We start from the raw sequence: 25,437 nt of genomic DNA, 5'->3' as shown, positions 1-25,437 counted from the left end.
CTCTTTGATTTCTGTACATACATGATACACATGCTAATTGATTTCTGTACATACATCATACACATGATCTTTGATTTCTGTACATGCATCATACACGTGCTCTTTGATTTCTGTACATGCATCATACACATGCTTTTTGATTTCTGTACATACATCATACACATGCTCTTTGATTTCTGTACATACATCATACACATGATTTTTGATTTCTGTACATGCATCATACACATGCTCTTTGATTTCTGTACATGCATCATACACATGCTCTTTGATTTCTGTACATACATCATACACATACTCTTTGATTTCTGTACATACATCATACACATGCTCTTTGATTTCTGAACATACATCATACACATGCTCTTTGATTTCTGTACATACATCATACACATGCTCTTTGATTTCTGAACATACATCATACACATGCTCTTTGATCTCTGTACATGCATCATACACATGCTCTTTGATTTCTGTACATACATCATACACATGCTCTTTGATTTCTGTACATGCATCATACACATGCTCTTTGTTTTCTGTACATACATCATACACATACTCTTTGATTTCTGTACATACATCATACACATGCTCTTTGATTTCTGTACATACATCATACACATGCTCTTTGATTTCTGTACATACATCATACACATGCTCTTTGATTTCTGTACTAAAATGTAAATACATGCACATAGTCATCTTTAGACATGTATGCATGCATTAGTTTTTACAAATGAATGTCAGTACTACACATAGCTAAATAAACGTATAATAGTTAATGTATAAAAATCAGTTAAAAATATCAATTACAGTGTGACCCCACTAGAACCCGATTATTATAGACTGAACCATGTTATAAGCAACCAGGTCATTTAGCTGAAGAAAATGATGCATGTACCAAAAAAAAAATTTGCGGGGTGGGTGGAGAGGGGTAGGTAATATATGCGGATGCAAAAAACATGTTTCATTGGCACAGTTGCCACCTTAAATCGATGCATATTAAATGAAAAATACATCTGTAGTGAAAACAGGGAAGGCATACAAATATTTTACTTTATTCAGAGAACCAAACATTGATACATATACACGTATACTGTATATATATATATATATATATATATACATGTCTTCACGCAGAGCATGAATAGAGTATCAGCATTGTGAATCTCATCATATACATTGAATCTACAATACATGTAATTCCATGGAAAATATGCACACACATTTAAGATATTCAGTAACTTTGTTGTTGTTGTTGCTGTGGGGTTTAATGCCATTTTTCAGCACACTATAGGCTATACATAGCAGCCAGTATTAATGGTGGAGGAAGAACCCGGAAAACCCCGGAAAGAACCACCGATCCATGAGAAGCTACAGGCAAGCTTTCTCACATGCCCACATTGGCTGAATCTTAGACTCGAACTGCTGCAGACAGAGGTGAGATGGCAGTGATCCGTAACGAAGAGCAGCTTTAGACCACTTGGCCACTCGGGGGGGCCCCCCAATAACTTTGTCACAGGTTATATTAGTCTGAATTCAGTGGGAAAAAATAGCACAATCACCTAACGAATGATGAGGCACATTTACTTTTCAGTACGTCCCAAGTCTGTAAAAGTTTGTTTTGGTTTTAAGCTGCCATTGGAAGCGTTCATAAGCATAAACTTTTCCATGCAAAAAGGAAACTTTCACGGCACAGTAAACGTGTTCCAGTCACATTGGAAAATGAAACAATTCATCAGATTCCATTGCTTTTATTTAAGTTTGATACAGACTTCCTTTGACAAAAGGTTCTTTGTTTTTATTGAAGACTGTAATTGGCTTTTTTTTTTACAAAGGGTGCATCCATTATTGAAGTCACTGCTAAAGGACAGCTTTGGAGACAAACAAATGCCTGTTTCTTATTGTGGCGGCAACATCAAATAATTGTATTGCATGACTGACTGATTTTTTTCTATTTGCTTTGTATGTTTTCATAACAATTGGTACTTCAAAGGTAATCTGTTTTCTTTGAAATTTCAGCAAATCTATTTTATCTGGGTACATTTTTAAAAAAGGAATTGGCCATCATTTGGTTGATTCTAGTTATTGTTCCTCCCTGCCTATTGAATAGACCAACAAGTAAGTTCTTGTGCTGTTTTTTTTCATTTTTTTTTCATTCATGGTAGTGGAGTGATGCTGCTTTCCATGCATGTGTCAGAAATTTAAAAAAGGGTCGACAGATGATAGAGATGCAGTTGTTCTCGTCTGATGGCAGGGATTACTGCAGAAACTGAGTGTTTTGAAGGATTTAATTCTGAGTGAAAAGAAAAGGAATATTACTTACCACATCGCCATGTTATATCCAAATTCATGTTATAATGGAGGGTGCTATAACAGGGTCACACTGTACATGTGTCTAGTATCAGCATTCCTCATATTGGAAAAGAAAATTCTTGTCCAAAGTGGAGAGCTCCTGATATAGACAAAGGGAGTTTACACTTACATCATATACATGCAGTTGATACTGTTATACAGCATGATCATGCTGTGGCTCCAAAAAGTTTGCAAAAATTTCAGCTATTTCTTGAAGTACTGCAAAGCTTTAGTGCCAAAAGTGCTTGATGCTAGTTATTTAACAGGTTAATAATTTCTAATCTTACTGTCAATCCATCAACAATAAAGTCATTAAGTCTTCATTGTGTTATTCAGTGCATAATAATTTTTGTTCAATCCATGGTAAACAACGGCATACAGATGTTTGCTCACAGTCATCTTGCAACCAAACATTGTGGAGGTCTAAACAATTTCTCACCTGTAATTAATTTTACCCATAATATAAGAGAAACATTAGACAATTTCTCACCTGTAATTAATTTTACCCATAATATAAGAGAAACATTAGACAATTTCTCACCTGTAGCCTTATTCCTGTACTTCAGTTCTTGTTGGAATGCTCTGGAATTTCCAGAAAATGAGTACCTATAGGTAATCCAGATTGTTCAGAGGAGCTTTGGATTTCATTGTTTCCACCTACCCCTACCCTCTTGTTGTCCCCATTAGTTATGGCAGACCTGTCACAGCTGAGAAGGCATATTGTTTGCAAACCACAATGTCGGGTTCTATTCAAAAGCTAGCTCTCTCTCGTGTACAAAAAAGCCATCAGCAAGGCAAGGCCAGTTATGGACTTAATCAATGTATTTCACCTCTGAAGCTAACTTCTCACCCACTGTAGCATGCATGTTGCTTTTACTGGCTTGGACCAATGACTGGAACAGAACCATTTAAGTTTTATGGGTGGATAGATTTGCTTTAATAATAAAAGATGCAAGTCAGTATATTTCTTTCAGTAAAATAGTGTAAAGTAATAGCTCTTAACAAAATTGTCAGTTAATATTGGGCTTATTTTATTTATTTGTATTTTTTTTTACAGACAGTCAGCATTGTTATGGCAATAACTCTTTACCTATGAGATTGAATGGTTTACTCATACTGGATCCAGGCAGTTTTACACAACCGTTCAAGTTTTAATCTAAAGTACTTGACAAGGTCAATACCTTTGACCACCTGTATGGATTTTCAGTTAATTTAAAGTATTTTTTAGTCCTAAATACAAATTTATTTTTGGACACTCCCAATGTCTTAAATTTGCAACTTATTGTTGAAAAAAAAATCTGACCCTTTGGACATGACCAATAAATAAATATGAATGTTTCAGAATATATTGTTTCCTTAGTGTGAATGTACTAATGCGAAATCAAGTATGTGTATTTTATATTTTTGTTTGAATTTAATTTAGCCAACCAACCCTAAAAGTTATGTTTTTTTTTACATATCTTCAGTGGAGTTTTTGTTATGGATACTATGAAACTGACTTATGTTGCCAATTTTATGTGCATGCCAATTATTGGGTCTCTGTTAAAAAAATAAACATCAATTGTGTAATTACAGTTTGAAATATTTCATCAAGTTGGTAACTGCATCAGTGGATTCATTAGAGTAGTTGTGCACCTGACACCTCCCCACTCTGACTGTTTACCTTGGAGGATACACATGCAATATTTTCTTCAGTTAACTGACTTGGTTGGATATGGCATAACATGATAGCACTTTGTGGACCCCAACCAGCATATTATAGCAGGAGTTCACTGTAGAAAGACATTATGTTTGTGCTTATTATGATGGGCTTTAACATCTGGCATTTCATCCTAAAAAATGGTTTAAATTTGGGATGAATGGGTACCTGGCCAACCCACCTGGACCTGGCTTGGTTATGGAATAACTGGAAATACTCAGCCTTTCAGGATTTTAATATAATATTTTGATATTGCTGGGTTGGATTCCCCCACCCCAAAGCAGTAATAGAACAAAAAATAAATGTTCTGTGATCGACAAAACTGGTGAGTGGGTTGTGAAGAAACTGGACAAAATTGGAGTGGAGAAACCTGACTTGGTAAAAACTGACCCAGATGGGTTCTAGTTTAGGTGCATAGTGTGAGTAATATGTCAGATACTGTATTCTAGACACTGCATGTATTGCACTCATAAAGACATGGGTGACAATGTTAAATGTTTTTCAGAATGACAAAAAAATCATGAACAAAGTGGGTAAACTCAATGGGTACAAAATCAAAGTTTGTAACAAAACACAGTGAGTATTAAATCATTTACGATGTAATTATATTATTTTATATTTAATGTTATGCTTTCATTACTGTTATCTTCCTAAAATAAATAATGTAAGTTTCGTATACTTCATAATCAATTGTGGTTGTGTGAAAATGACATTTTTATTAAAACTATGATTTTTGTGTGGAGAAGCTATAGTTTATGGATTGACCCATAGCTGAATGGTCATATTGTTTCTCCTTCAAATATACTCCACAATCACATTACCATAAGGATATCAGCTTACATCCTCCTGAATCGAGCCCTCCAGAAAGATGAAAATGTCTTTTCCATCTATATCATAAAACAAAGGTCAGTAACCCCTGCAAATTACTTCTCTTGATGATGCCAGGTGTCACTAATATTAAGCTTTTCTTGTTGATCAGACAACATTATGCAGAGACATCCCAAAGACCTGTTATATTAAATTTCAACCACAAATCTTCACATTTGGATTAGTTATGGTTAAAGCATCTACCACAGGTTGTATACATTATTTACTAATTTTTATGTGAATTTGTTACTTTTGTGAACTTTGCTATTTTGGACTGTATGTTTCAAAAGAGTATAGTTGTTCGAAGTTGTACGTAACACTAGTCATACTCGGTAAATATTCTCACTTACTCTCTTGGTAACTGGTTTTCTTTTGGTGACATATGTTCATATTTTTTTGCTTATTTGATTAATGGGGTCCTAGTTGGCTTAGTGGTCTAAAGCACTTGCCATTGCTGATAATTTGCCATCTCACATGTCCATGTTGGTTTGAACCTCAGGCTCAGCCAGTGTGGATATCTGACATAGCTGCTAGTTGCTTCCTGTGGGTCGGTGGTTCTTACCAGTGTTTTCCTGGGTTCATCCTCCAATACTGACCACTCCATTGGCCTAAGTGATTACAGCATCTGCCTCAGATGAATGAGGTTGTGGGTTCAAACTCTGGCTGATTCATGCAAAAGACATAAAATTGGTACTAGCAGCTGCCTTGCTTGGCACTCAGAATTAAGGGCTTAGTACTTGGACTGGTTAGCCTAGTATCAGGATAATGTGACTGGGTGGGACATGATTCGACATGTCTGCGGCATGATGCCCCAGTGCTCGACATGCTATACTGCAGACATTGTAGTGATATGACAGAATTTTTTGTAAAGCTATGTTAAAAATCCAGATCTCATACAAACACACACACACACACACACTTATTCAGGCTGCATTTATTTATAAATCCTATCTTGCACTGAAAAAAATGTCTTTAAACCCCAAGCATTGCCTTCAGGCCTATAATTCAGGGTGCATGGGGTTCATTACAGATTTTTATCATCCATCAATCAAGGAACTGAAACAGAGTTTCTCCTGCCAAAGCTCCCTAACTCCTGCCATTGACCACCTGCAGACAGCCTGCTGGTGGGAGCCTTATTCATGTACTTCAGTTCTTGTTGGAATGCTCTGGAATTTCCAGAAAATGAGTACCTATAGGTAATCCAGATTGTTCAGAAGAGCTTTGGATTTCATTGTTTTCACCTACTCCTACCCTTTTGTTGTCCCCATTAGTTATGGCATACCTGTCACAGCTGAGAAGGCATATTGTTTGCAAACCACAATGTCGGGTTCTATTCAAAAGCTAGCTCTCTCTCGTGTACAAAAAAGCCGTCAGCAAGGCAAGGCCAAATATGGACTTAACCAATATATTTCACCTCTGAAGCTAAAGATGGGGATAATAGGATCAATCCGATTCTGTGTCTGAAGAGATATGTTTGTCATTAGTCTCAACATGAATGATGCATACATTCATGTTTCTGTATATATAGCATAACAGAAATTAATTCAGGTTGAATACCTTAGACCAATTTGTCAATTTTGAGCTCTCCCATTAAGTGTAAACATCAGTCTATGGGTTTTCACTAAGATTTTATACTGTATCATTTCCCCATTCCAGTCTTCCAGAAACTTGTAAGTTCAATTCTCATTAACCAATCTCAATCTTTTATGACTTCTTTAAGTTTGAGTGATGCATATTGTTGACCTTATAGGGTCCATTTCCAACAGAAATGACTTGTGAGGAGAGTGTTTGCAACCCGTTGGAATATTTAGTGCAACAGTGTACCTGGTATGAATGGGCCATCTTTTCATTTGCCCTTTTCAAATGCCATTGCTAGCTTAGTGTTGGCTTACAATAGGAAAAGCTCCAACCAGAAGTTGCATTGTGTTCAGAAGCCAGTACTTATGGTTTCAAAACCCAGTGGTTGCCAGATTTGAAGACTGCAAGCAGTAGGATTAGGATATGTCTCTCCACATCAGCATTCTAGAAATAAAGGCTATAATGAATGCTTTTCATTTCTGTAAAAACCAACTCTGGGACATACATGTGATTCTACCAGCAGTAGGCCATAAGCACCATTTTAAAGGTCATATACCCTATTTACTGTTTTATAGTTGAAGTCTACTGCTTTATTGCCTGAATTTTCGAAAAATTTAATTAAAATACCTAAACACTGTATTTTTATGTGTGTTATCAATGCATTCGAAAAACTAGCCAGAACCAGTCTAATGGGAACCAAAATGGCTCAACCAGGACAGTGATCGGTGCAATGATGCATGCAAGATCCATTGTTTAAGAACAACAGACATGTTTACATGAAAGCTATTAATTGATTATCTTAATGCTGGAATATGGAGCCAAACATGGGATGTCTTTTGAGGTGTTATAAGTAATAAAGGAATAAAAGATGGTCATAATGTCTTCTTAGCCTTTGATGAAAATCAGCCATCCATTGTAGGGAAATAAGATGAAGAGACTACCATGAAAAATTATTTTGGCAGACACACCAGAGTAAGTATTTTGATTTTTTTCATGTTGTTATTGTATTGAACAAGGTATTTTGAAAAGGAATATTTAAGGGCAGCTCTTGCAGTTTTAGTTCAGTTCATGGCAAAATGTCAAAACATGTGCTTTCTCCCAGTGCTAAGAAACCACTGGTTAATAAATATGAACATTGAATGGATATCATAGATTTAGTGTATGCAGGTTAGTAGCAGGAATCCTGAGGTTGCATTGTGTGTTTCAGAGGTATGCATCTTTGGTATTTCATGCACATCAATTAAGTTCAATCTTGATAAAATATATCATTATCTTACAAGATAATTAATTTTAAAGTTGAGATAAATTATTCATAAAAGCATAAATACATCATGTATTTCTTACTCTTTATTCAAAGTCTAAATCAACCGTTTTTATTTTCAATGCCAACAGATTTTTGGATTTGAGCCATGAAGAGAAAGAAGTTCTTGAGGAAGAGACTCAAGAAAACATCTTTAGTCCAAGTCAGAAACTTACTCCTTGGAGTGAACATAACTTGGAGGACTGTCGGTCAGCAGCCTTACAAACCCAGCAACTGAAGCTAACAGTTCTTTGCAGGCTGAGCATAGTTTTCCTGCCTTGCAACATTCTGATGCTTTTAAAGAGATGACATTATCCATTTATAGTTTTCCTGCCTTGCAACGTTCTGGTGCTTTTAAAGAGATGACATTATTCATTTTTTCAAAATATAAAGTGATTAAGGGAAAATCTGGAAGCTTAATGAAACAATGAATTTCAACAGTGGTCATGACAAAGTAATCTTGTGAAGGAAGCTGAAAATGCTATTGGATGTTATTTAAAAACATATTTGCAGTGAACTATAAAGTAAACAACTCATTATTTTTCAATAATTGATGATATACTTACTGATATTATTGTAACATCAGAATCTAAGTCCAATTAATGTTCAACATTTGCTGTTTTATTATTCTTTGAAGAGAATACATATAATGGTAAAAAATGTACTTATTTTGTTTTCAATCACCTTGAATGATAAAATATTTTTGAGTTGTTTGAGATCCTGGAACTGTCATATGTATGCTGCTAGATGATTGTCTTAATTATGTCAGACATCTCAGTGGTGGTGACCTACTTCCTCTTGTAAGGAGGAACTAAGTTTCCAGACCTATGGATTCTAGTTTGGCAATTCGTGCGTTGGTGGTTCGATCTCAACGTCATTGTTCAAATCAGACACATTCCCAACAGACTTGATGTCCATTCATACAGCACAGTCCATTCACCAGTCAGTCATTTTTCAGATTTGCGTTCTTTTGGGGCATTCAGTGATCAACCTTTTTGCAACAAGATGGAACCAAAAACTAGTACCTTTGTCTCTACAGTCCTAGATCCAGTAGCTTGGGCAGTGGACATACTTTCAATCAATCGGGAGTGTCTGTGAGCTATTTCCTATCCACCCACAGTGTTAGTACTAAAAATAATTCAGAAATGGAGGGTACAGAGTTGCTAACTTATTCTGATCGCCTCTCTCAGATGGGGTAAGTCCTGGATCAACGATGTAGTTAGTCGGGTGATAGATCTTCCCAGGAAGTTTCTGGTGAAACCGAATATTCTCAAAAATAGCCATGGTCATAATATATATCCTTCCTGTCTGGACCAACTCCTTCTTCCTGTCTCAACCAACTCCTTCTTCCTGTCTGACTCTTGTCAGGAGTACCCTGAAGGGAAAGAATTCAAGCCTTCATTCGTGGTTATGACCTCACAAGCAGGAAGCCTCTCCACTTTGAAAATATCTGTTAGGCAAGTGACATATACTCAGGGACTGGTGTAAAGATGATAACATTGTCCCTTTGAGTGCCTTAATCTCACAAATAGTTGAATATTTTTATCTGGCTTTATGAGAAACAGCTGGCAATAATTACTATTAAGGTTATTGCACCATGATATTTGACACATTCCAGCATTGTGGCAGATGTGATATCGGTCATCAATCAGACCATGTAGCCAATTTAAGCTTGAAAAGACCAAAATCTTTTTCTTTGTTTTCAAAATGGAATCTCTCTTGGATCCTGATATGGCTCTGTTCAGACAAATTTGAACCTTTGGCAAGGGCTCTGATGAAGTTATTATCTTCTAAAGTTTGTTTCCTGATAGCTTTAGCTTTGGCATGCAGGTGAGCAAATTACAAGCACTTTCAGTGGACCTGAACCATCTTCAGTTCAGATTGGATGGTTTCATGGTTCTCGTGACTCAACCAGGATTTGTCACCACCTTCACTGATCAATCAGAATGCCATGATGTGCACCTGCCTTTGATAGATACGTGAATAGAAGTGCCCTTGCGAGATCCTGTCCATTCACTGCGTTTGATAGAGACTTCAAGAGAAGTGTCCTTGCTAGATCCTGTCCATTCACTGTGTTTGATAGATACGTCAATAGAAGTGTCCTTGCTAGATCCTGTCCATTCACTGCGTTTGATAGAGACTTCAAGAGAAGTGTCCCTGCTAGATCCTTTCCATTCACTGCGTTTGATAGAGACTTCAAGAGAAGTGTCCCTGCTAGATCCTTTCCATTCACTGCGTTTGATAGAGACTTCAAGAGAAGTGTCCTTGCTAGATCCTGTCCATGCTCTCAACCATTGCCTGAAGCACACAGATACTTGGGGAACATGGACATGTCTATTTCTCTCAGTCAAGTTTGGGAGAAAATACATTACCCCCCAAAGCCTTGCATCATGGCTGAATTAATTCATATGCTTAGAGTACTCTGGAGTCACAAGAGACCTCATGAAGATTTCAGCCATTGAAATTATAGCAAATTCAGTGAGCCTTACTTTTGAACACAGTTTTACAAGATACAAGACCAAGAAGAAGCTGTTGGCTGATATGTCAATTACACCTTATTGAGTTTCTATCTCTGGAAGCTAGCTTCACAGAGACTGGAATTGAGTTGGTGGGTCCTTTGGCTGCATCCCAGACGCTCACCAGACCTTGCCAATGTCAGCACAGCCTGCATTACATGCATTCATATTTCTTACACATGATTTGCCCACAGTTTTTTTGAGATAAAAAGAGTTTCTTAACTCTCTTCTTAACCTGTTATGATTGTTACAGTCTATGTGGCTGGTAACTGTGCTGTATCCAAGTTAGGAGAGTGGGTTATCTTTCATATGGCAAAGTTCACTCCAGCCTTCTTTCCATGAAGGATACTCGGGTTATAGGCAGGATGCACAACAGTCTCTCATAGTGCTTCCTATTCTTCTAATGTTAATATGATTGGGGAATGTAATTGAAGGAGAAAGTAAATTTTCTAAGCAAATTCATGTTTATCTGAAAATGCATCACACCTTCTCACCTCCCATGCATACTCATTGAGCCATCACTCAGCTTAAAACTAGCGATAGCTGGGATTGACAAAAGGAGGTAATGGGCAAAGGTTACTGCCCTTCGTCTATATAATATAGATGGAAAAGATGTTTTTTGCCTTTTTGGAGGGTAGGATTCAGGAGGTTGTAAGCTTATATCCTAATGTTAATGTGATCGAGTAAGTATTTTCTGAGAAATAATTAGAAAATTTGCTTTCCACAGAAAGTCTATTGTTACGTTTGTGGATTGGCCCATATTTAAATGGTCTTATTGTTTTATGCAGAAAGGCTACCACTTGCTGGGTTTTTAAAATATATATCCCACAAAAAATGTGAATTCACATTAGTAGTCATATCATTTTTTGAACCATTTCCATCCTGTAGAGGTTAAGAAGATTCCCTGGTGTTCAGACAGTCCAGAGGTGGAGAAATTAGATTTGCCCCTGACATCTTCCCGTGGCTATTATCTTAACTTGTGGTCTAGCATGGAGATGAGAGGGGAGATCTGGAAAACATCAGGTACAAAGTCTTGAATTTTCACCTTGCATGTGAGTTTTGGTACAAAAGAGTCATTTTTAGGTCCCAGACACAGCACAACTCAGTGATGTACCTATTCTGTGTTGAGTATATGAAAATCCGAGTTCATGATAAACAGGGTTCATGATAAACAGGGTTTGCAGTTTATCAGTTGATCTGAGCTTTGCTGTTTCGTTTAGTCAATGAAATTGCCACAATATATTTGCGAGATCTTAAGCTTTGGCATTTTCATTTTTTTATGGGGGGAACACTTAGTGGTACTTTCAATAATACAATCATTGGTACATCCATCCATGTTGTAAAGTTTCTCAGGAATTGTGATAGGGAATTTTGTATTCCTTGAACATATTTCTAATTTTTATAAAACTATTTATCACAAGAATTGTTATTTACATTAATACAGCAGTTTCATAATTTGTAATATGTAACACATGTGAAAAAGCCTTGTGATGTCCCAGTAGCATCATAGTGTAACAAAAAAGGATGCAATAACAACCGAGGCATCAAAATGTATTTCAGAGTCACTTCAGTACACTATTCTGCTGTTTGGTAAAATAAAGTCAAGGGTTTTTCATCACATGTTAAATACAGTTTTACATTTGTGCTCATTTCAAATGAAATTTATGAAACTTGTTGAATAATTTCCGTCAGTTGACTGTTGTGACTCAAGAGATTGACTGTTTTACCCTTTTCATAATTTCATTTGAAAGGAAAACTCATGTAAGATCAGCTATTAATGTCTGTATACCTTCCTACTTTCTTTTAGTATAATCATTTTTTTTTCTCAGGATCCCTAAGTAAGAATCTTGGCGGTGCAGGTGACAATATATATGTGATAAAGGAAGTTGCCCAGAAATGGACCTTTGTACGTCACACTAATCCCGCGCTGATTGTACGTGTCCTTCTCAAATCCAGAGTCATTCATTATGCCAAGCCAGGGAAGAATGACAAGTGGCCTTTTCAGGTATGGTCAGTATCCAGGTTTTCAGTAACTTGTGTAATAATTAATGTAACGCTTAGCTTGATAGCGTTTTGTTTTGGAATGGGCATCTTAATATTTTGATTTTGTTATTATGATTAAAAATATAATTGCAATGTAAAGGTAGAATGAGACAGATCATTAATTTCAGGCAGCTTTTGAGTGATATTCACGTTCTTAATGTGACAATGATGATGGTGATGACTGACTATCCTTAAATGAATAATACATAGAAAGACATCTCAGACTTAGGATTTTGTTATGCTCCCATTGTGATAAGACAAGTGTATTATTTTACTGCTGTCTGAAATATCCTATTTCTGTACATAAGAATGAGTGAATATGTCACTGTTTACTGCCATTATTAGGTTTCTCTTTGGTAGACTTGTTGCCAGTAGTTAATATCATTGATGAACTCACCAAACACACGTGCCAGCTATACCCATTTCATGATCATCCATTACTTTGTACGGGTAGTTATACAGCAAGTACTTTATAGACAAAATAGATTGCTACTTACCTCATTTCTTTTATTTCATTAGAAAATCCTTAGAAATTTTTAGCCATAAGCACAGTGATCCAGAGATATTTTCAGTTGTGTTTGGAGCTTTGCCTTTAATATGCCTTTTGTAATGAAAAGCATCATTAGCATTAGCTGTACTGATCATAGATCAGATAGGATTATGGGATGTACTGCTGTCTAATGGGTCCTCAATGAAAATAATGTCAGTCTGGCTTTAAATATGACAGCCATCTTGAAAATCTTGTTATCACTGCTTCTCCTGAACAGAAAGTCATATTGACATGGCAGTTTCACAAGAAGACTTTCTATGATGTCTAGTTGGTCTAAATGAAGATATTAGTATTTTGACCCATGATATGGCCAGCACAATAACCATCTTAAAGATCTTGTTATCACTACTCTTGAATGTATGGTCATATCAGTTTTAACTTAAAGATATTATTATGTCTGGTTGGTTTGAAATGAGATTGGTGTTAATCAGATGGCCACCATGGCAGCCATTTTAAAATTCTTGTTATCACTGTTCCTGCTCATATTGACATAGGGTTTTCGTGAGATCTTTTTATGATGTGTAGTTGGTCCTAAATGAAAATGGTGCTTGTATGACATCCATTATTGCCAACTTAGCAACCATCTTGAAAATCTTGTTAACACTATTCATCCTAATCTAATTGGCATAAGGTTTTCATTGGAAGAATATTCTGGTTTACATTTAGCTGATGCCATTTTGACTACCAATATAACCATGATGGTGGCCCTTTTGAAAATCTTCTCACTACACCTCCTGAATTGATGGTCATATTCACATAGTGTATTCACCAAAAGACTGCTGATGATATCTAATTGGTCATAAATGAAAATGGTACTAATCTTACATCCAATCCACACACGACACTGGATAATTTGAAAATCTTATTACTGTGCAAAAATATTAGATGATTTCAACATTAAGCAGTTTAAAAGAGATAAAATGGACTCTTGATCATTAAGGATCAGTTACTTTAAGGAACTTTTGTTTTTAAATGAGACAAATTTTCATGCCAGTACTTCATTTGAAGCACTTCAAAATAGACTGAATACCTTAATAAATAAATCTAAATCTGATGTTTTATTTTATTTCAAATCACTAATGGCCTTTCACAGGAGGTTGTTGTCACCATTTTCACCCTTACTCTTAGGCATGTTCATTATTAAACTAGGTTCTAAGCATCAGTAATAATGATGACGTTTCTGGGGGGAAAATAAATGTCAGACAAAAGAAAAAGTCTACAGCTTGATCAGACCTAGTATCATTTGTAAACTGTCAATAACAAAAATTATGTCAGGAATCACATTCATACATGATACATAAACCGGGAAATCAGGAAAAAGTCAGGAGAAATGATAATTTTTTCCTGATTGAAAAGTCCTGGAATTTCAGAAATATTGATGAAAGTTGAGGGAAAACCCAGGAATTTTTCCACCACCACTTGATGCCCGAAACAATCACATAATTGAGTTGTAACTAAACTGACCGCGAGTTAAATTTATTGAGTTCGAACCAGAATATTCGGAGGGTACACTATGTATCATTTGGGTGCTTGCAATAAACATCTATGCTGAGTCAGTTGAAACACTCAGTGGATTAGATTTGTCTAGTAGACTTTTATTTTCAAAGTCAGCTCGATATGTATATTTCCTTACATGAAAGGTATGAAGACCAGTCTAGCGTCAGAAGAGGCCAACATGGTGGTGGCAAAGCATAGCCGCTTACCAGATGGCCTAGCAAACTTTAAACGTTGTTAGATCAAGTGATACATGTATGAAATAGATATAAAAATTACTTATTTTCTCGGAAATTGTGAGTATTAAAATTGTTATGTCTTTAATCTGCTGAAAGATGAAACTACGGCATTGATGAAATGTGACCTGGTACTCTCAATTTGCGTTGCTAGTCTTATGAGTACACAAATCAAACAACCCACATTTTCAAATGTTGTAGAGAAATAAAATTAAAACAATATTAAATGAAAGTTGTATACTCTGAGTCTGGTTGTAATAAAAATACAAAAACGAAACAACAATTTTTTTTCGATATGTATGTATTCCGAGAACATCTTCTGGAGTTTTGTTGTATCACGTGACTACCACGTTGACATGTGCTCTCTACTTGATAAATCAGACTGGCCAGATTGCTGGTTTTTACAAAAAGTATCTGACTTTCATTTAATATAACATTAAAAAGGAGTTTGTTGTTGATATCACATGACTATTGGACTTCCGATGTTGTCGTTTGAGATTTGTGAAGTTATGTGACTAGTAATGCAAATGGAGAGTATCGGGTCAGATTTCATATATGCCTTAGTTTCATCTAGTCTGTCAGTGGATTAAAGACATAACAATTATAATACTTGCCATTTCTGAGAAAATAAATAATTTTCCTATCGATTTCATCGAGGTATAAGTCAATATAACATGAGTTTAAATTTTCTAGGCCCGCTGCTAAGCAAATACCATATGTCACTATGGCATGGTGGCAGCAAATCCCAAATTTTTTATATGCAATTGCAATGACCCCACACCCCAACCTAAATGTCCAAATATAAAAAATGGGGTGGGAATATTTGGAGGAAACTCCGTTTAGAAAACGGACTGCTATTCGTTTTAAGCCATATTTGTAGTCCAAAATTGTTGAATCTCAGAGCTGAAATGAGAAATTGTCGTCCCTTGTAGTATATATTAAAAAAACGATACGAGCCCCTGTATCAATACAGTTTTGGGGACTGGTTTAACGAATTACAAGAAGACAAGTTGATTTTACAGAAAATTCAGTCCTTGTTTATAAAACAGTATAAAATTTTGAAGGTGTTTTGTCAAAATTTAAGTCAAACCTTTTGAAAATGTTTTTTAAGTGATTGACTTTTAACCAGATCATCTTAAGGAGATTAGGTTGTTGAAAAATCTTGTTTGGGATTTTATTGGCATAGATAAATTCAGGGTTAAACTTGTTTTATTACAAGACAAGATTCTAAGATTCTGATTATTTGCATTTATTGTTTTTTTTTATAGTGTAATGGGAAATGTTTACTTTCTCTCAGATGCAAATATATATTGCTATAGAATTATTTAGAATTGAAGGATTGAAAGGAAACAAAACTAATTTTTGATCATTATGTTGTTCCTACTTAACAAAATCACCATCTGGCAATGGAACTGCAGAGGAATCTTTAAAAACCTTGCAGAACAAACTGAATAATACGGCCGTAAAACCAGACGTAATCTGCCTACAGGAAACCCTCATAACACAAGAACACAAACCCTGCCCAAACTACAAGGCTATACCCAGGGAATCGTTAAAAACAGACCCATGGGGCAGAAAGGGGGAGGACTAGCAATTTTTTTAATAGATACACTAATCTACTATGATTTAATAGAAGTACCCCCTAACCTAAACATCAATAATAGCATCAAAATAATGTCAGTAGTGATAAATATAGGAACCACAAACATTCAAATAATAAATGCATACGACCCAGGGGGTACCTTCTGCCCTACCAACCTAATCTCACTAAAGGCAATCACTAATAACAACAACAACAATCTAATGATCTGTGGCGACTTCAGCGCACACAGTGAATTATGGGGAGGTAAAAAGAAAGATCAAAGAGGGAAAATGGTTGAAAAATGAATAACTGAGAACAATCTGGCCATCTTAAATGACGGGTCGAACACTAGATTAAACCCTGAGGATGGCACTCTCTCAGCCATAGACCTAACCATCACTACCCCAAAATTGGCTCAAATTACAAATTGGTGGGTTGATCAGAAAGATACGTTAGGAAGTGACCATTTTCCCATCACAATCAATATTCAAACAAAAACTCAACACATTCCAAACGAAACCCCACCTAAATGCAGGTACCAACAGGCAGACTGGGACCAATTCCAGTTATTACTACCTAGAGTAAATCCAGATAACTTAGAAAGCCCAAGTATTGACATGTATTATGATAACATAACAGACACAATTATAGATGCAGCTAACCGATGCATACCAAAGACAACTAATATCCAAAATAAAAACCCTGTACCATGGTGGACTAAACAGTGCACTATAGCACATAAAGACAAAAAAAGGGCCTTAAATAAATATAAACGCATCAAAAATTCTATCTACTTCCAGCAATATAAAGATAAAGAAAAAGCACTAAAACAAACGATAAAAGCTGCTAAAATTAATCTATGGCAAACCTTTTGCTGTAAACTGAGTCTAAAATCAAACTCAAAACAAGTATGGGACAAGATGAAAGCCATAAAAGGGAAAGCTACTACCTCAGACCCAAACATTAAAAATGCCATAAAAAATAAAGATATGGCAGACCTCCTAGCGAAGCATTTTTCGAACATGAGTAGCAACAATAATCACACCAGAAACTTTCAAGAACACAAAAAACTATTGGAGGGAACCCAACCTCAAATGTTTCAAGACCAAGGAACAAAAGAATCTCACCTAAATAGCGACATCACAGTACATGAATGGAAGATAGCCCTACGATCCAAAAGTGAAACATCCCCTGGTAAGGATCAGTTAGGTTACAGTATCTACAAAAATCTACTGATCAATATAACAATAGCCATAATCAAACTCTTTAATAGGATATGGGCTAAAGGCCAACTACCCACCACATGGAAACAGACCATAGTAATACCAATCCCCAAGCTTGGTAAAGATCCCAACAACATAAATTCGTACCGACCCATCTCCCTTACAAACAATATTTGCAAAATAATGGAGACAATAATCGCAAATAGGTTAAAACACCACCTAGAAACCAATAACCTACTCTCCATAATTCAATGTGGCTTTTGGAACAAACGGTCCACCACTGACCAACTTCTCAGATTGGAAACAGACATCAAACTCACTTTTAATGCACATAGGAAAACTGATCGCAACCTCATAGCGGTTTGTTTAGACCTAGAAAAAGCGTTCGACCTAGTATGGACCAATGGACTAATGGCCAAATTAAACCAATTTGGAATAACTGGACGCTTGTTCAACTGGATTGGCGATTTCCTCACAGGCCGGAAAATTACCACAAGAATAGGCAACACCCATTCGGAAGAATTTTCACTTGAAAATGGAACACCGCAAGGCAGTGTAATAAGTCCCTTACTATTTAACCTAATGGTAAACAACCATGACCTCAATGCAGCCTCCGCAAAAATAAACTTGTCACAATTTGCAGAAGATAGTGGCATACGGAGGAATGGAAATCCTGCCAATAACACAGTAGTTAAAGAAATCCAGCAGAGCCTAGACAACATAGGGAGATGGGCGGACAATTGGGGTTTCAAAATATCTCATGAAAAAACTGTGGCAATCATATTCACCCCCAAACGAAATAACAACCTAGTCTATCCAAACTTCTATATACAAAATCAATTAATCAAATACGTAACAGTAGTAAAATTCCTAGGAATGTTCTTTGACAACCACCTCACATAGAAACAGCACGTTGAACAACTCACCCAGAATTGTAACAAAGATCTCAATTTACTCAGGAACATCACAGGGACAGACTGGGATCCAACCAGGAAACTCTCCTCACGATATATAGAGCCCTAATTAGATCAAAACTGGATTATGGTTGCCAAGCATATAACTCAGATAAGCAACCTGTACTACAAAATCTTGACACTATCTAGAGAAAAGCCTTACTATTATGCACAGGAACACTTCCCTCAACATCATTAGAAGAACTACAAACACTGACAGCAGCAGGGGGGGCGAATCCGACATTTTGTCCAAACGTCATTTGGCTTAATTAGTACTTTCTGCACTCAGCGGATCCGGTGTCGTCAGCGCTGGTAAAAAAAAAACGACGTCGTCGTCGAGGGGATCGTCCGGAACGTCATTTGGTTTAATTAATACCTTCTGCGCGCCGATCCCAGCGTCGTCAGCGTCCGGTAAGCACATCGACGACCGCGTCGATGTCATCGCCCCCCCTGCTGCTATGATCTTACAAACAGAGTGATCACTAACTCCTCCTCTTGCAGATCAATTAGGTTATTTGACTGATCGGTAATTCTAAAATTAATTCTCGTTAAAAACCGATCATGGCATCGCATATAGACCGGATTAATCGGACTCTCAACGATTAAAAATCCCGGAGGGGCTGTTGGTGAAAATGAATAAAGGATATATCCCTGTTGAGCCTGATTTGATTGCTTGGTATCCACCTGGTAACTCCCTTCGATAACATCACATACTAGATTGATTGCTATCACCGATGCAATATTTACGTTGTATGGAGCAATATGCCTACCACCATCTCCGTTATCGTATCTGAGGATAGTTGATGGGGGGGCGTCCGCGGGTGGATTCTTAGGCCATCCTAGTATGGTTCTTATTGAACTGTTATAAATATCAACCATATACCCCGGTGTGCTTATTTCAATCGTCGACGATAACGTCGGTTCATGAACCGTAATAGCGATTTTTGATTCTTTTCCTGTGATCGATTTTATCCTGCGTTGAAATTCTTTATTGATTTGCTCTATTTGGTATGACCCAGTTGGTATTGTAACCTCCTCCCAGTTTGGGGTCCCATCGGGTTTATTTGTCCGTGCAAAAACCAGCGAATTATTAGGTTGTTGTCCGTTAAATGCGTTCGCTCGAATATTAGGCCAACTGTGATATATTCGCAATTTTGCCAGCGCTATTTCCTTCACTGGAACCGGCGACGGGAAGTTCACACTGAATTCGGGTTTCGTTGACGTTATCGATATCATATTTGTTTGTACCGGAGTGGTGTTCTCCGCGATCCGTTGAAGCAACTGAAACCCTTCGGGGTTCAGCGACATTATTATTATTCGTTGTCTTTAGTGTCTAATTTCAGCAACCAGGTGGTTCCGGCTTCCAGTTAAAAATCCTCGATTTTTGACATCGCGGAGCTATACAACTGGACCATCATGGAGAATTCAACATCGGATACGAACAAATTATCAATCGATAATGAGATCAACCCGGATAATTTGAGTATGCGTCGGATACTATTTGATGTTTTACTGTATACTCGTTGAGTTTTTTCTGAAAACACGATGATATCTTTCTAGTGATTGCGTTGGCGACTCCAGCAACTGTTGTCATCGCGGAGACAGCGATTGGAACAGCGATCGGGGCTATCGTGGTCACCGTGGATAAAATAACACCGGTGCCAGCTACTATACCCGACACCGAGTACACGACCGCGTCGATGGCGGTTATTTTACGACGGTATTTTTTTATTTTTGCACGGTATTGTTCGGAAAGCGTTTTTAAGTTCGCGGAGAATTCTTTTGCGGTATCGAATCGATATTGATGTGACGTCGGTGATACCTCTGATTCAATTACCCTGGTGGTCATTTTATTCTAAAAGAGCTAGTGTTTTTAATTACTTAGATTCGCTACAAATTCCACATACCATGTGATGTTTGCCCGGGCTAAATTTCCATCAACGGCATAAATTGTAAACTGTTCAGTTGCGTTCTTGTCTATAATTGTTGATATTGTATTGTTAAACCCGGATGAACTCGACGATAATATATTAAACTGCATCATTGAAACCAGTGTCAATCGATAAATGCCCTTAACAGTTGCGGTAGTATTTACTGTATTCTGTGTAGGAGTCCAATCGAATGATCCATGCCGAATTGTGTATACTGTGTTGATGATGTTCTCATGAGGAATTTTTATTTTTTCGAATTGCTCTGCTACTCTCGGTAGTCCGTCTTTAATCGCTTCAACATCAGTTCCGATTATTTCTATTCTCCGCAAATTCGCGTCTATATTATTCTTGTTCGCTGCAACCCTAGTAATGAGTATATCTATTTCCTGTATATGCGCGTCCACATTTTTTTTGTTCGCTGCAACCTTAGTAATGAGTGTATCTATTTCCCGTGTATGCGCGTCCACATCTTTTTTGTTCGCTGCAACCTTAGTAATGAGTGTATCTATTTCCCGTGTATGCGCGTCCACATCTTTTTTGTTCGCTGCAACCTTAGTAATGAGTGTATCTATTTCCCGTGTATGCGCGTCCACATCTTTTTTGTTCGCTGCAACATCAGTTTTGACTGTTTCTATTCTCCATTCATGCGCGTCTATATTATTCTTGTTCGCCACAATATCAGTTTTGATCGTTCCTATTCTCTGTTCATGCACGTCTATACCTTTTTTATTCGCTACAATATCAGTTTTGATCGTTTCTATTTCCCCTGTATGCGCGTCTATATTTCTTTTGTTCGCTGCAACATCAAGTTCGATTGTTTCTATTTTCCCTGTATGCGCGTCTATATTCCTTTTGTTCGATGCAACATCAGTTTTGATTGTTTTTATTTCCTGTCCATACACGTCTATATTTCTTTTGCTCGTTGCAACATCAGTTTTGATCGTTCCTATTTCCCCTCTATACACGTCTACACCCTTTTTGTTGCTTCAATATCAGCTCTGATTGTCATTATGTCCTGTGTATGCGCGTCTATATTCCTTTTGTTCGCTACAATATCAGTTTTGATTGTTTCTATTTTCCGTCCATGCGAGTCTACATTATTTATGATCGTTGCAACATTAGCGCCGATTATTTCTATTTCCCGTTCATGCGCGTCTACACTCCTTTTGTTTGTTGCAACATCAGTTTTGATTGTTTTTATTTCCTGTCCATACGCAGTGATATCATTTATAGTTGTTGTAATCTCATCCAGCTTGGTATTTTTTTTACCAAAGAATTTATCAAAGTTGTCATCGATCCTGTTAACATTTTTTCGCAACGTGTAAAATTGGCCCGACAGCGTTGCAAAATCCAAAATAGTATTCCTTATTGTTGTAATATTCGGTTCGGTTACCGTCGGGGTCCCGAAAAAACTAGCAGTAGCGAGCTGTATATCGGTGATAGATTTTTTCACCTCGGTGGCAGATTTTTTCACCTGCGCGTCGAGTTCGGTCACCGATCTATCCAACCTTATAAAACCGTCTTTGACTAATGTTACCGCCGATATATGTTCACCCGGTTTGAGTCGTCCGTCGCCGGTATACAACGCGATAGTATCCTCGGTGGCATCACGCTGTCGTGTTAAAACATCATCCAGGGACACATTACTGGATTTCAATTTACCCTGGCGGTCTTGAAATACGACTATTTCACCTGGGTCAACACTGGTTAAATTCAACGTATCGGCGATTTCATCCTCGATTAGTTTTTTTATGTCATCGGTGGCGAGCGTTTCCGTGGATTCCTTCAGCGCCGAAACCGGTCGTCCCCAAATATCAATCATCGTTATTGTAAAAAAAAACGGCGTTTCTAATTAACCCGCCGGACCTCTACGACCCCACTAGTGTATTCGTTTACAACTACATGAGGTGGTTTTCGCGATGATGAAATCGCCGCGAGTACGTTCAATGCCTCACGGCCACATATCGGTGGGTCACTTAATCGCTGTGTTGGCAACGTGGAATAAAACGCCCGGGCTGAACACGCCCGGATATACCGCATGAACTCGTTTGGCGGGGCTAACCCGTATGAATCAAAATAGACGATTGCACGCGGATCAATCGCGTATGCAACCCAATGAGTTCCCGCTCCGGAGGACCCATCGAGGTTAATTATGCCTGTTTCAATATTCCTTGGTGCCGCCGGTAATTGATCCCTCATAAAAACACCTCTGAAGTTTTTTATCGCTAGCGCGTTTGCGGCGTCTATTAAATCAAAATTAGACATGGGAGTCATTGACTCAGGAGTCATTGACTCCCGAGTCAATAAACGGTTCCCGGTAGTCTTAGACCCTTTCCCGAGTACCATGAATACGGGGTTCCCGGTAGTCTTAGACCCTTTCCGGCCACGGATCGTTTTTTTTTATAGCCTTTCCCGGTTGCCTTCTTCAATGCCATCCCCGCTGCGGTACCAACGGCTCCTAACGCCGCCGCCTTCGCCACTGCTGGTGCGGCCGCGGCAATCAACGCTGGAATCGCAGCTAACAACGGAAATATCCCGCCGGTCTTTTCCATGTTTTTAATCGCTGCGGCCGAGAAATCTACCTGAACACCCTTTTTATTCTTCATCGCATCATTGAAATGTTTTATTTGACGCGCCGTCAACGATATCTTATGATTACCACCCGCCATCTGTGACGGCTTCAGCGTTATTGTGGTCCCGCACTGTTTAGCCGACTTTGATCGTAATTTCTTGACTTGACCATCAGTCAACTCTACACTGACGACACTATACGACATTTTATTGTAAACGTGTTTGTGCTTTCAATTACATGTTTTCCACTGGTGCATCAACGATTCTCATTCGTCCACCAACGCCTTCTAGCAGCATTGATTTATCGCTGAGAATGACAGCAACCGCTCTATAATTAACACCAGCCGGGTCTATACGAGCTCGGAAGTGTATATCAACGACGGATTGTCTCGTTAAATCAAGATGTTCCAACGAAAAATAATAAATCGGATACAGCTTTTTAAAATCAAGTTGTGATATTTGCAAACCGGTGTCGACGTTTTGATCACGACCCATGTATGACAGCAATCGATGATACACACGTGCGACATGGTTGTCGCCGTAATTAAGCTGTATATCCTCGGATGGTTCCTGTTGTCCGTTTATTCTCAGCGAAACATCCCTGACTCCTAATTTATCAAATATCATATGGCTGCGTTCTTGACTGCCCAATCGTTCCCTATTCTGTAGCGCTATAAAAATATGACGCGGGGCTGAAACACCCTGTTTTGATGCCAGGTGCCATGTAAACGTATCGGCGACGTTATCCTCTTTAGCATCAGTTGTTACCGCTAGCCAACTCAACAACGATTTTCCTCCCTGTTCCATAAATGCTAACAATCGTGCTTCCGTGGTAACTGATGGAGTCAGCACCGGCATCCACAATGCCATTTTAGTTAAAATGACTTTACCGGCAGCGACGCCAGCAGCATGCCATATTGCATTGTTATCATCGCCCCTTCGCGTCAGCGCGATTGTATGCTTAGCCCCATAGATAACCCTCCTGACATTTCTGCAGAATCCAAATATGTGATGGAGTGGAATCGCGCATGAAAACTGTCGGCGTGGTCTTTGCAACATTGTTACTCGTGCTGCGAATCCCATATTGTAATTATCGTTAAGACTTTTTATAACAGTGAAATTAGCGTCTGGTCTTGCTCTGCGGTCTGGGTTATTTGCTTCAGCCTGTGGGTCAACTGCGGTATCTCTTTCCACCAGCACGTTAACGTATTGAAGATGATCAGCGTTATCGGTGGTGTCCTTCGCAAACATCATAGATGGGCCCGTCGATCTCGTATAATCGTCCGAGTATCTCGCTAACCCAATTATCGTCGTTGCAACATCAACCTCGCGTTCTATTGATTCAATTTCTCGCCCGTCAATAAGATATCTGGCGCTCTCAAATAACGCCATGATACCGTTGTTAACGAAGCCAACTCGAACACGATCGTTATCTGCGTATGGTGCATTATCGGCGGCATTTGTCACGAGTTCTCCCTCAATTTCGATAAACGCTTCACATGGCAGAAAGTATCTACTGGTATCTTGGACTTGAAGTTCAATTCGCGATCGTAGGTCGGGTTGCGCTGCATAATAAGAATAATATTGATAATCACGGACAGAATCATCCCTGCGCACTGGGGCATCCATATCAAACGCGGGATCAGCGGTTCGCGCAAACATTTTATTATTTATCATGTTGATGTTTTCAATTGCGATTTTCTTTGAATTCTGTTTAAGACCACTCCCCCGCTATTGTGTTCATGGGCGCGTTGGTGGATGACTGAGCCGCCAACGACTCTAGTTTTTCTTCCACGGCGTTATTTATTACTTTACTGACATTTGCAGGCATCACCGTCGTTGATGGCATCACCGGTGGTTTCTGTTTTTTTCTTGAAAATCTCTTGGATTTCACCAACGACATTAGTTTGTCCTTTGCTGCAGAAAGCGCCTTTCCGGCAACATCTCCAATAGCACTAATACCCTTATCACGAATAACATCAATAGCCTTCATTCCTAATTGTTTGGCTAACGGCGCTACTTTTGGAGCCATTCTTGTAAATAACCCCGCAATGGTGCTACCGAGACCATCTCCATAGTACGCGCGGTAAACAGGCAATCGCGAGTTTACCACGTAGACGAGTACTGGTTTATCGTGGTTGTAGTGTATGATCATCTTTATTATAAAAACACCGGTTTTTCAATTAGTGATTGTGATCACCAGTGATTGTGATCACCCCTTTCCCCTTTCCCACCACCGTGTGGAAAACCGGAATAAATTTTATCAAAATTTCCTGGGGTTTTTGCCCTCGATAAAAAACCGGTTTTTTTCCGGTTTTTTCCTGATTTCTAGTCATTTTTGGTCGTTTTTTGTTGCCTATAGTCGTTTTTTTTCGATTTTTCAGCAAAAACATCGATTTTCTCTAAATGATTTCCTGGGGTTTTTGCCCTCGAAAAACGGTCAAAAATGGCCAAAAATGGCCAAAAAACAGTTAAAAACAGTCAAAAAATGGCAAAAAATGGCCAAAAATAGTCAAAAACGATAATAATTTTATAA

At 38.0% G+C, this 25,437-nt stretch overlaps 1 protein-coding gene across 1 annotated transcript in view; it reads left to right on the top strand.

Annotated features, from left to right (window-relative positions):
• LOC149808536 (RPA-related protein RADX-like) overlaps positions 1-25,437 on the top strand; it is a 119,971-nt gene that overhangs the window by 14,503 nt on the left and 80,031 nt on the right. The window contains exons 4-5 of the mRNA XM_089978719.1: positions 11,207-11,341; positions 12,148-12,323. Of these exons, the coding sequence (XP_089834845.1) occupies positions 11,207-11,341; positions 12,148-12,323 (311 nt within the window). The remainder of the gene's footprint in view (positions 1-11,206; positions 11,342-12,147; positions 12,324-25,437) is intronic.

The sequence above is a fragment of the Sinohyriopsis cumingii genome, chromosome 1, assembly GCF_028554795.1.
Source record: "Sinohyriopsis cumingii isolate HCF-2022 chromosome 1, ASM2855479v2, whole genome shotgun sequence".
Taxonomy (NCBI): Eukaryota; Metazoa; Mollusca; class Bivalvia; order Unionida; family Unionidae; genus Sinohyriopsis; species Sinohyriopsis cumingii.
Note: the sequence above shows the minus strand (reverse complement) of the source record. Positions and strands in the feature narration are given on the sequence as shown.